The sequence below is a fragment of the Cavia porcellus genome, unplaced genomic scaffold, assembly GCF_034190915.1.
Source record: "Cavia porcellus strain 051 isolate PalLab524CR breed Dunkin Hartley unplaced genomic scaffold, mCavPor4.1 scaffold_16, whole genome shotgun sequence".
Classification (NCBI taxonomy): Eukaryota; Metazoa; Chordata; class Mammalia; order Rodentia; family Caviidae; genus Cavia; species Cavia porcellus.
The window spans coordinates 18,075,301-18,088,673 of NW_026947499.1; the positions used below are offsets into that span (position 1 = coordinate 18,075,301).

Genomic DNA, 13,373 nt, shown 5'->3' on the forward strand with positions numbered 1-13,373 from the left:
CCTTGAAATGCCCTTACCTTTAGAGACAACACCCAGGGTTGCAAGGGGTCTGCAGGGTGAGCAGTGCTCTGATAGAGGGGCCAGTTCCTCGTCACCTGAGCTTCCTGTCCCCACACACATGTGAGCAAGTGCAGCCAGTTCCCAAGGGGCTGCTAAGCAGTGAGATGTGAGCTCCAGATTGCTGATGGGTAACGGGCCAGCCCTTGGCACTGTTGCAGCAGCTTGTCACAAGCCAACCCTTTTTTAACTGCCTAAAGAATTTTCATAAGAATCCGAGAAGCCCCTCTGATAAGCCCTTTCTTTCCCTCTGTTTCAGTGGCGCCAGTGTCTAGAATCACTGAGTATCATTTCACTGTTAGCATGGGCAAACAGAACCAGATCCAGCTAGTTTATAAAATGGTAGCTGCGTAGAAAACCAGATGTCTGAAAGTGAACTGTTCTCCTCTATTCCAGTCTCCCCAGGACTATTGAGGCTGGGGTTGGCTGCCACCATTTGCCTGTGCATCTCAGCTGGGTCTGGTCCCCCACCAGCACAGCACCAGCCATCCCACCTTCTCCCTGCTGAAGTGTGGGCACTTGGTCAGTTGGTTACTCCTGAGCCCCAAGAGCCTCTGGTTGATAGAGTTCCATCCACGCAAAAAACGATGCAGCCACTTGTTGACTCCCTGTAGCACAGTCAGCCCAGACCTGTGTTTTCTAGAATTCATTGATGAGTGGTGCCTGCCCAGTTATCCAGAGTGCTTCTGCCTGTCCACACCCAGCAGCCTGCCCCAGCTCAGTGGACTCATCTGTGAGCTAGGCAGGTAGGGTGAGGAGAGCGGAGAAGTCCGCACATGCTTGATAGTGGACACTGACTCCAGTGTCTTCTCTTGTCACCTTGCAGTAAGAGCTGCACCATCGGGATGGTTCTCCGACTATGGAGTGACACGAAGATCCACCTCGATGGAGATGGGTAAGGACATATCTTTCAGAGATTCTTTCACTGTATATTCAGAAGCCTGAGCTGATTTGAGCATCCGTGGATAGTCAGTCACATGTTAGAGGAAGTGGTGTTACTCTCCAGGGAGCCTCGCAGGATGTACATCCAGACATGCTGTAAGGGAGTGGTGTTGGTGAGAGTACATGGCTAGAGATCACTGCAGTGTGAGGCTCAGGAACAGCAGCTTGGGCCAGGGATGTGATGCAGCTCAGTGACAAAGCGCCTGCCTGGCAAGCACAAGGTCCTGAGTTCAACTTCCAGTACCAAAAAAAAGAACAGCAGTTCACTGACTGTCTTCCATTTACCTCCACTCGTCACTGTGTGTGCTCTGTGAGGCAGGGCCCTGAAAATTCACAGATGGTGGGTAAGGGCTCAGGGTTTGGGAGTTCTGGGAAGAGACATGCATCTGATAGCCATAGCAGTGCTTCAGGTGCCACTCTGCGGCCTGCAGAGAGGACTGACACGGTTCAGCCTAGGGAGGTAGGCAGGGGATGAAGGGCTGTCTGTGTTCTGCGTGCATTCACTCCCAAGAGAACTCACTCCCAAGAGAGTAACATAGGAAATTGGCCCTGTGCTGAGGTTCCAAGCAAGTAAAAGTTATACAGCTTCAGGGAGAGGCCTAGAAGGGAAAAATAGAATGTATTTTTTTGAGGTTTTGGGATTCTGGGAAGATTTTCCTTTTTTAAAAAAATTGTTGGGGCTGGGGATTTAGCTCAGCAGCATAAGCGCCTGCCTTGCAAGCAGATAGTCATGAGTTCAATCCCTGGTACCGATAAAAACGAAAAAGACCAAAAAAAAAAAAATTGTCTTCAGGCTGGGGATTTAGCTCAGCGGCATAAGTGCCTGCCTGGCAAGCACAAGGTCATGAGTTTGATCCCCGGTACCCAAAAAAAAAATTGTCTTCCATTAACATATTTTCTTATAGGAAGGCGGGAAGGGGAGGAGTCTGGAGGTAGTGGGTAGGGGAACGTAAGAGATGGTGTCAGGCAGCCAACTTGCTTCTTCCTGTCTGCTAGACTGCAGTGTCTGGCAGAGCTGAGCTGGCTGGGTTAAAAACAAGAATTCCTATTTGGGAGGGTTTTTTCAGCTTTTGCCCTTGTTTTTGCTGCAGTGGGTTCTTCGGCCTTCATCAGACAGCCCGAGAGGACTTGTTCTCAGAGTCACAGTGGTTAAAGGTCTGCTTTCTCACCGTGGGTTCCTTTCCCTTTGTTTTTCATTCTCAGTGGGTTCAGTGTGAGCACAGCTGGAAGGATGCACATATTTAAGCCCGTGTCTGTCCAGGCCATGTGGTAAGTGGGGTTTTAGGAACTTTTAACTCCTTTTCTAGATGACAGCATAAATAGAAGAACACCCTCTTGTTTAAGGGTATGTGTGGCAAAATAAACCTAATATGAAATTTGCATTTTAGCCATTTTTAAATGTACAATTTAGTGCTATTAAGTGTATGCACACTATTTCCAGAACTTTTTCATCTTCCCAAATAAAAACTCCAAACCCATTAACTAATAGCTTTTTCTTTTCCTTTTCCCCAGGCCCGATAACCTCTATTCTTCCTGTTTCTATGAGTCTCCCTATTGTAGGAACCTCGTAAGGAAATTATACAATATGTGTCTCATTCCCTCAGTATAATGCTTACAGGTTATTCATGTTGCAGCGTGTACCCAGTTTCTCCTTACATGTTTAAAAGCTGACTGATACTCCATGGTATGAGTGTATCATACTGGCTTGATTCGTCTGTTGATGGACATTAGGGTTCTTTCTGCCTTTGGGGTGGTGTGAGTAATGCTGTTGTGATCCTCTGTGTATGTGTATTGGACACTCTGCCTTCAGTTTCTTTGGGAATATACCTAGAAGTGGCCTTGGAGGGTCACATGGTAATTCTGGGTTAACAGTTTGGAGAATCACTAACTTTCCCATAGTGGCCATGCCGTTTTACTTTCCCATCAGCAAAATACCAGGTTCCAGTTTCTGCATAGCTTTGTCAACTCCTGGGATTCTGTTTGTTTGTTCGTTCGTTTGAGGAATGCGTGCATGGTGCGTGTGCGTGCGTGCGTGCATGCGTGCGTGTGTGCGTGCGTGTGTGTGTGTGTGTGTGTGTGTGTGTGTGTGTGTATAGTTTGCTTGTTTTACAGTAATGGAATTGGGACCCTGGGCCTTTGCATGCCAGGAGAGCACCCTGCCGCTGAGCTGCATCCCCAGTCTTTCTCTTTTGAGACAAGGTCTCCCTAAGTAGCCAAGGCTGCCCTTGAACTTGGGACATTTCTGGTCAGCTCCTAGAGTGCTGGAATTATAGGTGTACACCACTGCACCCAGCTGTATTTTTTATGATCACCACCTTAATGGTTGTGAAGTGGTATCTATGGTTTTGATTTGAATTTCTCTAATGACTTAATGTTGAGCATTTTTTCTTGTACTTATTTACATTTTTGTATCTTCGTCGGAGAAATGTCTATTCAAGTCCTTTGCCCTTTTTCAAATTGCATTTTTAAAACGATTGTTAAACAGACATTTTTACATATCTGAGACCCTATAAAATGTCATTATTCCACCTGGCTGCCACTAAGTAGGTGCTGAGTTTTCAGTGAAGGCAGTGGCACTCTCTTAGGCATGCAGAAACTGGAAATCATAGAACAGACATGATTTTTGCAAAGAGAAGCAAAAGAGGGCAGCTCAGTGAAACACTGTGCCGTGTCTCCTGCCCACTGTGCTTCCCAGAACCCCCTTGCACTTAGTTCTTGTGTGAGGAAGCTGAGCCTCTCAGCTGTGATGACACTGACAGGCTGGTAGACAGGTTAGAAGTTCAGTTGTTAGGATGATGCCTTCAGATTTCTCTGCAGAACGTTAATCACCTTTCTTTTCTGCTGTGAGGCTCCCTCATGACTCCTACATTCAACGATACCACAACTTCAAAAGTCGGTTGTAACCCTTTGGAGTTAATTAAAGGGATGTAAAATACCTTGTGAACCAGCCCTTTTGAAAGAGTTACGGGGCTTGTCACAGCCGTTACCTTTTACCCCTTTGGGAGTGATGAGGGATGTTCCACATGCTTGTGGACACAGCAGATGTGTATACCCTAGAGACTAGCTAGCTCTGAATCCAGCTGTTTAAGGCCGCCGTAGGTTGCACGCACTCTCTTGTATGTAAGCATGTGAGTCCTTTATAAACCTCCCCAACTTTAACCCTCTTTCAGAGGGAAAACCCAGCACTTCTTGTGCCTTTCCAGGCCTGACCCTCCCCACCTTCACCCACAGGTCTGCCCTGCAAGTGCTTCACAAGGCCTGCGAGGTGGCTCGAAGGCACAACTACTTCCCCGGTGGTGTGGCGCTCATCTGGGCCTCCTATTACGAAAGCTGCATCGGCTCGGAGCAGAGCTGCATCAATGAGTGGAATGCCATGCCAGACCTGGAGTCCACGCGGCCCGACTCCCCTGCCCTGTTTGTTGACAAGTACGTGTGGTACCCAACTCCCTGGCCCTGGGCCTGTCGGGCACAGCTCCGAGAAGAACCTTGATTGCACATCACCTTCCCAGAACCAGCCTATGCTGTAGGGGTATAACTGGGGCCCCTGGGATACCTTTGGCTATTGGGTGTGTGACATAGACCCCCTTTAAAAGTCAGAGACAACTGATGAATATATTTTGGGGGAACGAATCCCTGACTTCCATCAGCCCCCAAAGGATGTGCTGCTGTGTTTTTCACCTCTAGGCAGTGCTCTGTGCTGGGCCTTTCCTATACCCATTGCCAGAGCTTCCCTTTCCGCCTCTAGGAGACTCATGAACGTGATCTCCCATCTCTTGAAACGCCTTGATCCAGAAAGGAGTCTGCCTTTGTAACAGCAACAGTGAAGCAGATGGCCTCTGTCAAGTGGTCACCAGTGGCACTAACATGACCCGAGGCCATGCTCTTCAGAGTTTAGTTTGAGGAAAAGGAAGAAAGGTGTTCTTTCTGGGTCGAGAACCTACTCTCCAAGTGTCACATTCTGCTGGAACACTGTTTTTTCATTTTGCTTTGTTTTGTTTAAGACAGGGTCTTGCTATGTAGTTCAAGCTGACCTCGAACTCTTTAGGTAGCCCAGGCTAGTTGTGAACTCTTAGCAGCTCCTGTGTCAGCCTCCCAAATGCTGAAATTACAAATGTATGCCACCATGCCCAATTTGGGACACTTTTGTTTTTGTGTTTTTTGCAGTAGTGGTAAGTGAACCCAAGACCTTCACACTGAACTACACTTTCAGCCCTTATGTTAATGTTTTAATTTAGGGTCTTATTAAATTGATCAGTTGCTCATGCTGGACTCTAATGATCCTCCTGCCTCAACCTCCCAAAGTAGTGGGATATAGGCATGCACCCCCATGCCTGACTGGTACTGAATTGAAGACAGCTGTAGACAGAGGAGAAGCAGCCCAATTGAAAGCCACATCATTCAAGTATGCAAAGAAACCATAAGAAAGTGTGGTGAGAAGTGATGTTCCTTTAGGTATATGACAGGAAAGGACTGTCCTGGTCTTGTGTGACCCTGGAAAGAGATGGTATGTAAAAGTATTAAGGAAGACATAAATATTGAATCCGTATGAGAAGGACATGACGAGCTGGACCCAGGCAGGACAGGCTGCTCAGGACACAGCAATAGCTGCACATGTGGGCATTTTGGGAGGGACTGAAGGGCATAATATTTCGGGACGTTACACAGGCTGTTGCAGCCCCAAGAGACTGACTTTGCAGAGCCTGAGCAGGGAAGGAGTTCTGTCCTCTTCGCTGCCTCCTCCTCTGTGGCATCTCCCACAGGATCTAGATAGTGAGCAAGCGTCCATGCCTCTCCCAGACCTGGAAAACAGCACACCGAAAGTAGGCTCTGTGTGCCCCGGTCACACTCAGTTGCACCCCAAAGCAGCTGATGTTTCTGTGGCCCCTAACCTCAGGCATCCTGTGGTTCCATGCTTTCCTAAATGTTCTTTCTTTCCAGGCCAACCGAAGGAGAAAGGACTGAGCGTCTCATCAAAGCCAAACTGCGAAGCATCATGATGAGCCAGGATCTCGAAAATGTGACCTCCAAAGAAGTAAGAGGAGTCTTGCTGTTGTAGCAGGCAAGGAGGTCATAGGATACATAGAAACAGGCCTAGCCAACACCCTGTCTTCTCCAGATTTGCTCACCACCCCACCCTCTGTTTTTTTTGTTTTGTTTTGTTTTGTTTGTACCAGGGATCGAACTCACAGCCTCATGCCTACTAGGCAGGCACTTGTGCTGCTGAACTAAATCCAAGCTTTTTTTGCCTTTGTACAGTGGCAACAAGACTTACTGGAAGGCACACAGGCCTTGAATCTGACTCTAATTTAATTCTAGAGCTGCTACTACTAAAACTGTGAGGTCTTGGATGTGTTTTTTGCCCTCCCTAAATCTTACCTTTGACCTGTCTTGATAATTCCATGAAGTGCATGGGTTGTCCCCCATATACACACTGCTACACACACACATGCTTACACACCCATGGTACTGGGAATTGAACTCAGGAAGTGCTGGTCTGCATTTCTAGTCCTTTTTATTTTTTAGTTTTGAGACAGGGTCTCCCTAAGTTGCCCAAAATGGCCTCAAACTTGGAATCTTCCTGCCTCAGTCTCCACATAGCTGAAATTACAGCTGTTTCACAGTGTCTGGTAGTGTTGTATGTTAATGCCCTCTTTCTCTCTTCTGCCCCACATTGCCTTGTGTTTTGTGTGAAAGACAAAAAAACTTTCAGGCAGGTGTGGTGGTGCACATCGGTAATCCTGGCACAATCCTTTGGGAAGCTGAGGCACAATAACTGCAGGTTGGAGGCCAGCCTGGGCTACAAAGTGAGTTCAAGTCCAGCCTGAACTGCACAGTGAAACACTGTCTCAAAAAACTTCATTCTGCACAGGTTTACAATTGAGCAGCAAGGTGCAAATCCTAGACTGTCTCCTTTTGATGTTTTCCTACATCAGTTATTTTTATTTGTTCATTTGTTATTGTTCTTTTTTGTTCAAGGAATGCAAAAAGTTACAGTAACCACTTAAAACTAGGTGGAGATTAGGGCGGGGGATTTAGCTCAGTGGCATAAGCAGCTGCCTGGCAAGCATGAGGTCATGAGTTCGATCCCCAATGGGGGGGGGAGCTAGGTGGAGTTAAATGGTTGAAATTACTGTCTTTAAAAGTTATACACATGTTAATACATTTTTATTAATGTATTTTACAGATCATACACTGATAGCTTCCTAGGCAAAAGGAAACTGACTTTATAGTCTCACAGTAATATATTTGATATTTAATTGTGAAAAAATAAATGCTTTAAACTTGGTAGAAAAGATCTCATGAAAATCAGATTCCTTATTTGAAATCAGTTTCCCCTAGTTGGGTTTACTTGTAGGCTGAGTAACCTGAATTCCTGCTACCCACATATGTGCTGCTTCATCCAGATGCGTTGCTCTGGGGGAAAATAAGAAAACAAGATTAAACAACAAAACAAAACACCCTTTTGAAATAGTCATAGTTTGCAATTTGACTTTAGTTGCTTGGAGGTGGGCAGCTTTTCTTTACAGATCAGTCTTCCTAACATTTTCCACTTTGCAGATCCGTAATGAACTAGAGAAACAGATGAACTGTAACTTGAAGGAATTCAAGGAATTCATAGACAACGAAATGCTGCTTATCTTGGGACAGATGGACAAGCCCTCCCTTATCTTCGATCACCTTTATCTTGTAAGAGGCATAGCCCAGTGGTATCTGTTTTTGGGATCATAAATCAGACCTCGTTTAGAGCTTGGAACAAGTCAGGGTAAAAGTTTGATTTACTGGAGCTCCCACCCTAACTCTTCTGGGAGCTTCCCTTTTTGACCCCTGTGGCCTGCAGCGTACTGGTCTGCGGTGGCACCAGATGTTAGACCTGCTGAGCTGCAGGGTTGTCGGGAAGTGGTTTGGCATAGTTAGCTGGCAAGTGCTTTCAGACCCTCACAGCCCTTAGTCCTCCTCAGTCACTAACAAAAAGGTCCCAGAGATAAAAAAGTTATCTCCAAAGGTTCATGGGTCCAGGACCCCAGTTAGTATATCCACTGAGTCCCAGAATTGTGCCTGAGCATCCAGAGACACAAGAAACAGCAGTGCAGACAGACTGTCACCTGAGTCAGAGCTGCCCTTCTGAGCCTATCCAAATGGCAGCTCCCGTGCACTGTGCCCAGAGCCTGCTGGTGTGGTCCACCCAGGTCACGGAGCTCTGGGTGGTTGGGTGGCTCCCTGCACCTCAGCTCGTGCTGAGTATGTTCGTGTTATAAATCTGGATAGAAGGCAACTGGCAAGGTTTCAAAGTGAGAGATTATAGAGGAAGGCTTCTTACTAAAATTAGTAGGAGGCCTTGGGGTAGCATAAAGTCAGACCCAGCAGGGCCAAGTTCCTGCACCTCTCCTCTCCCTCTCCCGCTGCAGGACTTGGAGCATGCCGCTCTGCCTTCCTCCTGGACCTCACCAGGTGATTATGAGCATTATATAAAATACACATTGAGGTGCTGAATGCAGGGTCAGGAGGCACTGTTATAAATAGTCTGTGTGTGACTAGGGAGAAAGTACAACCTGGAAGCTGAGGGCGCCTGTGGGCTGCTGAAGGCAGGACCACTTTGCTTTAACCTGCCAGAAGTAAGTGCATCCTCCAGAGGTCTATGCCATGACAACTACCTGGCCATGTATTTTGATGCATTGATGGGTAAGTCCCTAGAGGTGCAGAGTCCCTGGAGCTCCCACCAGTGTTTGAAAATTCAGAATTAAGGTTTGTTTCTTTTTTAAGTGATTGTTTTTGCTTTGTGTTTTCCTCTCCATATGTACACGTGAAAATGTATAGATTTGAAAACTACACAGAACTATACAATACACTGAAAGATAACACAGGGAGTGCTGGCACTGATGTTGTCCTGCTGAAACGCTTTGAAAGGCCCCTCCCTCCGCTTTCTCACTATTAGAAGGGTCACTATTAGAAGGCATTCATGGCCTCTTTCCTGGAACATTCCAGAGAGCAAGAGAGGCAGATTGATTTTATATATATGTGATGGTTTTTTGGAACTTGGGGAAGCACAGCGGCAGAGAAACTGAGACACGCCTTTGCCTTTGGTGACTTTACCTCAGTCTGTATTTCCTAAGACCAAAGTGATTGCTTTTGCTTTGTGTTTTCCCTTCCATATTCATTGAAAGTTCAAGAATTGAGGGTTTGTCTTTTAATGATACCTTTTTTTTTTTTTTTTTTTTGAGACAGGGTCTCGCTATGCAGTTCAGACTGGCCTAGGGCTCACTTTGTAGCCCAGGCTGGTTTTGAATTTACAACTATCCTCCTGCCTCAGCCTTCTGAATGCTGGCATTACAGGGAATGCCACCACACTAGGCTAATGATACCAATTCTTTTCGTTTTTTTGTTTTTGTTTTTTGTTTTTTTTTTTGGTTCCAGGGTTACCCCAGCCTCACGCTCGCAGGTAGTCACTGTGCTGCTGAGCTACACAGCAGCCTGCCAGTTCTTAAAGAAGTAATTTAAAACATGCTGTGGAAGGTTGGAAATGTAAATCAATCTAAAGGAGAAAACAGCCCCACCCCATCTCACACCCAGTGGAAGGTGCTCTTAGCATCTCAGTTTATTTACTTTCCAATCTTATGTTTTTTGAAGTGTTTTGTTTTGTCTTTTGCAGTGCTGGAAATCAAACCCAGGGCCTTGCCCATTGGATTTTTTTGAAGTTACATAGCTTCTTTTTGTTTTGTTTTGTTTTTTGCTGAGATGGTCTTACTGTAGTTGAGGTTGGCCTTGAATTTGTGGTGTAGCTCAGACTGGCCTCAAACTTGTAGTGATTCTCCTGCCTCTGCCTCTTTGAGTGACGGGATTACAGGCATGTGCCACCACACCCAGCTAGTTACATAACTTTTAAAAAGAAAGAAGCCAGCTGTGGTAATGCACACTTACAAACCCAGTTCGTGGGGAGGTAGAAGCTGAAAAATAAATGACAGTTTCAAGCGTGGCCTGGGCAGCTGAGCTAAAGTTAGCGAGACCTTGTCTCAAAATGAAAAATGTTTGAAAGGGCTGAGAATGGTCCAGTGCAAAGGTCCTGGGTTCAATTCCCAGTACTGAGAAGAAGAAGAAAGAATAGGAAATAATCATATTCTTTGATTATGTGCTTTTATACCCTGCTTTTTTTTTCTTTGTCCTCATGTGGTATTTCCCTGTGTGCCACTAACTATTCTGCAAAGGGCTGATTTATTTCATAGGGATTCATCCTCACTTATTTTACTGATTTCTTCCTGTTGGACCTTTGGGTTATTTCCATTACTTTATTACGAATAATCATAAACATCCCTGTTCCTAAATCACTGTGTGAATTGTTATTTCCTTGAGATAGCATTTTATAAATGGAATTACTGGGTCATAGGGTGGGAACTTTTTAGAACACTGCCAGACTATTTCCCAGAAAAGGGAGAATGGTTCCCATCGAAATTAGTGGGGCAGAAGTTGCCAGTCATTGCCTCTGGTGACCACAGACCTGGGCAAAGAAGTAATGAAAAGAGAACAGGTTTCCCCAGACTTGCTCTTCGCCAGGCCCTGGGGCACCTGCATGGATGCCTGCGCCTTCCGGTTCTCTCTGAGGCCAGGGCTGTGAAAGGCTAGGGTAACCCGGGCCTCCCATTAGCAGCTCTGAGGCTAACTATGACACTTACGGGGGTTTGTGTGATCTGTCCCCCAGGGTTCTGAATGGAATGCATCCAATCTGGAGGAGCTGCAGGGCTCAGGGTGAGTCTGCGCCCCTTGTCTTCCCCTGTCCTGGGCAGCTCTGGAGTCTTTGCTCCGCCAGCTATGGAGGCTGAGACCTCCGGCTGCCTGCCTCAGATCACCTACATCCTGGGTGCTGAAGTGGCTGGAGGAGCTGGTCCGTGCAGCTGCGCAGAGCTGCTTCAAAATGCCACATTCTTGGGGCTGGGGATTTACCTCAGTGGCTTAAGTGCCTGCCTGGAAAGCGCAATGTCATGAGTTCAATTCCTGGCACCAAAAAAAAAAAAAAAAAGAATTTAAAACAAAATGCCACGTTCTGAGTTCACAGGTTGTAGATTTTCCTGGAGTCTTTGCGATTGTGTGTGGCAGGGAGAAGCTTTCTGAAGTGCAGTCACGTGGTGTAAGATGGCCTAAATCTGACAAGGCTCTGAGCTCCCTCCCACCGCCTCACTGTCCTGCAGTCACTGAGAATCCTAGCATAGATGCACATCTCTGTTGGCCAAGTGGCCAGTCAGCAACCCTGAAAACTGGACCACTCCGGCCCTGTCTGAGGTTATATTTGGGCCTGGTGGGAATCTTGCAACTAAATAATGTTGGCCAGCCTGTCTCTGAGAAATAAACGCTCAGCAGCAGGAATGAAAAGTGTTTAAAGCTAGACCCTCAAGAGCAGATGTGTGGACTTTTTTTTTTAAACAATATAGCCACAAAATCACCATTCTGTGGGTCTGACATGATGGCATTCTTGAATTACTACATCTGAAAACCAAGACTAAACAAATCTTAAAATATATCTTTGAAACTACTGATTAGATGTGGTCTTTCAACAGAGTACTCAGATACAGGGCGATGCTCTGTGTGCTTCCTTCTCATTGGGAGTAAGTAGGTGAGATTTAGAGGTATCTTTTTAATGTTTTGTAAGTATTCTCTTACATTTGCTTATGAAGCCTGTGTGAGATACTTTGGTCTTCCACAAATAAAAACACTGGTTAAGGATTCTGAACTATAGAACCTGGGTGAATAGGCTCTTGCAAATATTTGTTTATATCTTGCCTTTATTCTAAAAAAAAAGCAGTTTCTAAGAATAAATGATACATGAGTATATTTTATCTTTAACTATTTGAGTGCAGACTTTGTTGTTGTTTTAAACTACTATGTACTTTTTTGTTTTTTCTATTTTGTAGTACTAGACAGAACCAGAAGTGTTGAGCTATATCCTCAGCTTTTATTTTGAGACAATTTTTTGTTTGTTTGTTTGTTTGTTTGTTTGTACCTGGGTAGAACTTGTGACCTTGCACTTGGCGAGCTAAATCCCCAGTTTGAGACTGGCTCTTACTAAATTGCCCCTGGCTACCCCTGAACTTGTGATGCTCATGTCTCAGCCTTTCATTAGCTGGGATTACCGGTTTATGTCACATACCTGGCTAATTCTCTATACTATTAGTACTTATAAATTTTAAAAGTTTAAGGAGTTTAAAAATGTATTTATATAACACATTTACTTCCTTAGCAGTGCTTAGAACTGCCTTCTCTTTTTTTTAAGATTTTTTGGGTATAAATATAATACATTCTCATGTAAAGGAAATTAAAATGCTATTAAAGGAAAAGAAAAATACAACTACAAAAGTACTGTATTCATGTACATTAAAATTTTTTTTCTCTCTGGCAGTTTTTTGTTACTTTTACTTTTTAGTTCTTCATTCTAAGTCTTTTTTTTTTTCATTGCAGGGTTGACTACATTTTAAATGTCACTAGAGAAATAGATAATTTCTTTCCTGGCTTATTTGCATATCACAACATCAGAGTCTATGATGAAGAGACCACAGACCTTCTTGCCCACTGGAACGAAGCGTATCATTTTATAAACAAAGCAAAGTAAGTGAGCAAGGAAGCTGATCCAGCGAAGACACTGACCAGCAGCCTGGGTGGTCAGGATGAGTGGCATAGAAGTTGACCAGCCCAGGAGGCTCTGAGGTCTGGGGATCCCAGGCACCAAAGGGGAAAGGGTGTTGGTCATCTGTGACCTGGGAGCTCATCGTCTCCCCCCTACCCCTAGTTGTGACATTGGCCCCAGATTTTGTCATCAACCCAGTTTGCAGGCGAGGATCCAATACCAAGGGACACTGGGGAGCTTTCCCTATAGGGAGTTGCAGGGCCAAAGGAGGCCCCACAGGACTGAGACCTCTATAGAGGCTGCTCCCCAAAGAATATGAGCTTTCTCCTCCTGCTAGAACAGTGTTCCTGGTCCTGTGAACATAGCTGACCAGACCACAGGTGGGGGCAGTCCACTGTCCCTGAGCTCATCAGCGGACCCTCCCATTTTTGTCTCCTGTGGAACAACTATCTGACTGAAATCCTGAGGAGCAAGAGATACCACCTTAATTGCTATCAAGAGAAATGCCTTCCTTTGTACCCCTCTAGGTCAAAGCCACATGGTGTGTCCTTACTAAAATCTCATCTTGGTCTCTGGCTTTCCTCAGGAGATATACTCAGGGCTACCCCTGGGGGACTGGGGGTGGGGGTAGGTGCAGAGTGGGGGACAGCATGACAGCCATTTTGGGAGGAATTGTAAGCCTCAGGTATAGGAGCCTGGCACCTGCTCCCACCTGGCAGGGCAGCCTTCCGGACCAGTAGTTTCCCAGGTGTAGTGTAGGGTTCCC

The 13,373-nt window shown here is 45.7% G+C and overlaps 1 protein-coding gene across 11 annotated transcripts in view; it reads left to right on the plus strand.

Annotated features, from left to right (window-relative positions):
• The window catches only part of Ssh1 (slingshot protein phosphatase 1), a 67,925-nt gene that overhangs the window by 40,205 nt on the left and 14,347 nt on the right, over positions 1 to 13,373 (plus strand). For 10 of the 11 annotated variants that reach the window (XM_063225795.1, XM_063225796.1, XM_063225790.1 and 7 more), the window contains 9 exons: positions 884 to 952; positions 2,203 to 2,268; positions 4,231 to 4,425; positions 5,938 to 6,031; positions 7,558 to 7,686; positions 8,406 to 8,448; positions 8,536 to 8,612; positions 10,691 to 10,737; positions 12,442 to 12,588. In XM_063225795.1, the coding sequence (XP_063081865.1) occupies positions 884 to 952; positions 2,203 to 2,268; positions 4,231 to 4,425; positions 5,938 to 6,031; positions 7,558 to 7,686; positions 8,406 to 8,448; positions 8,536 to 8,612; positions 10,691 to 10,737; positions 12,442 to 12,588 (867 nt within the window). The remainder of the gene's footprint in view (positions 1 to 883; positions 953 to 2,202; positions 2,269 to 4,230; positions 4,426 to 5,937; positions 6,032 to 7,557; positions 7,687 to 8,405; positions 8,449 to 8,535; positions 8,613 to 10,690; positions 10,738 to 12,441; positions 12,589 to 13,373) is intronic. The other variant, XM_003477806.5, reaches the window with a different exon arrangement.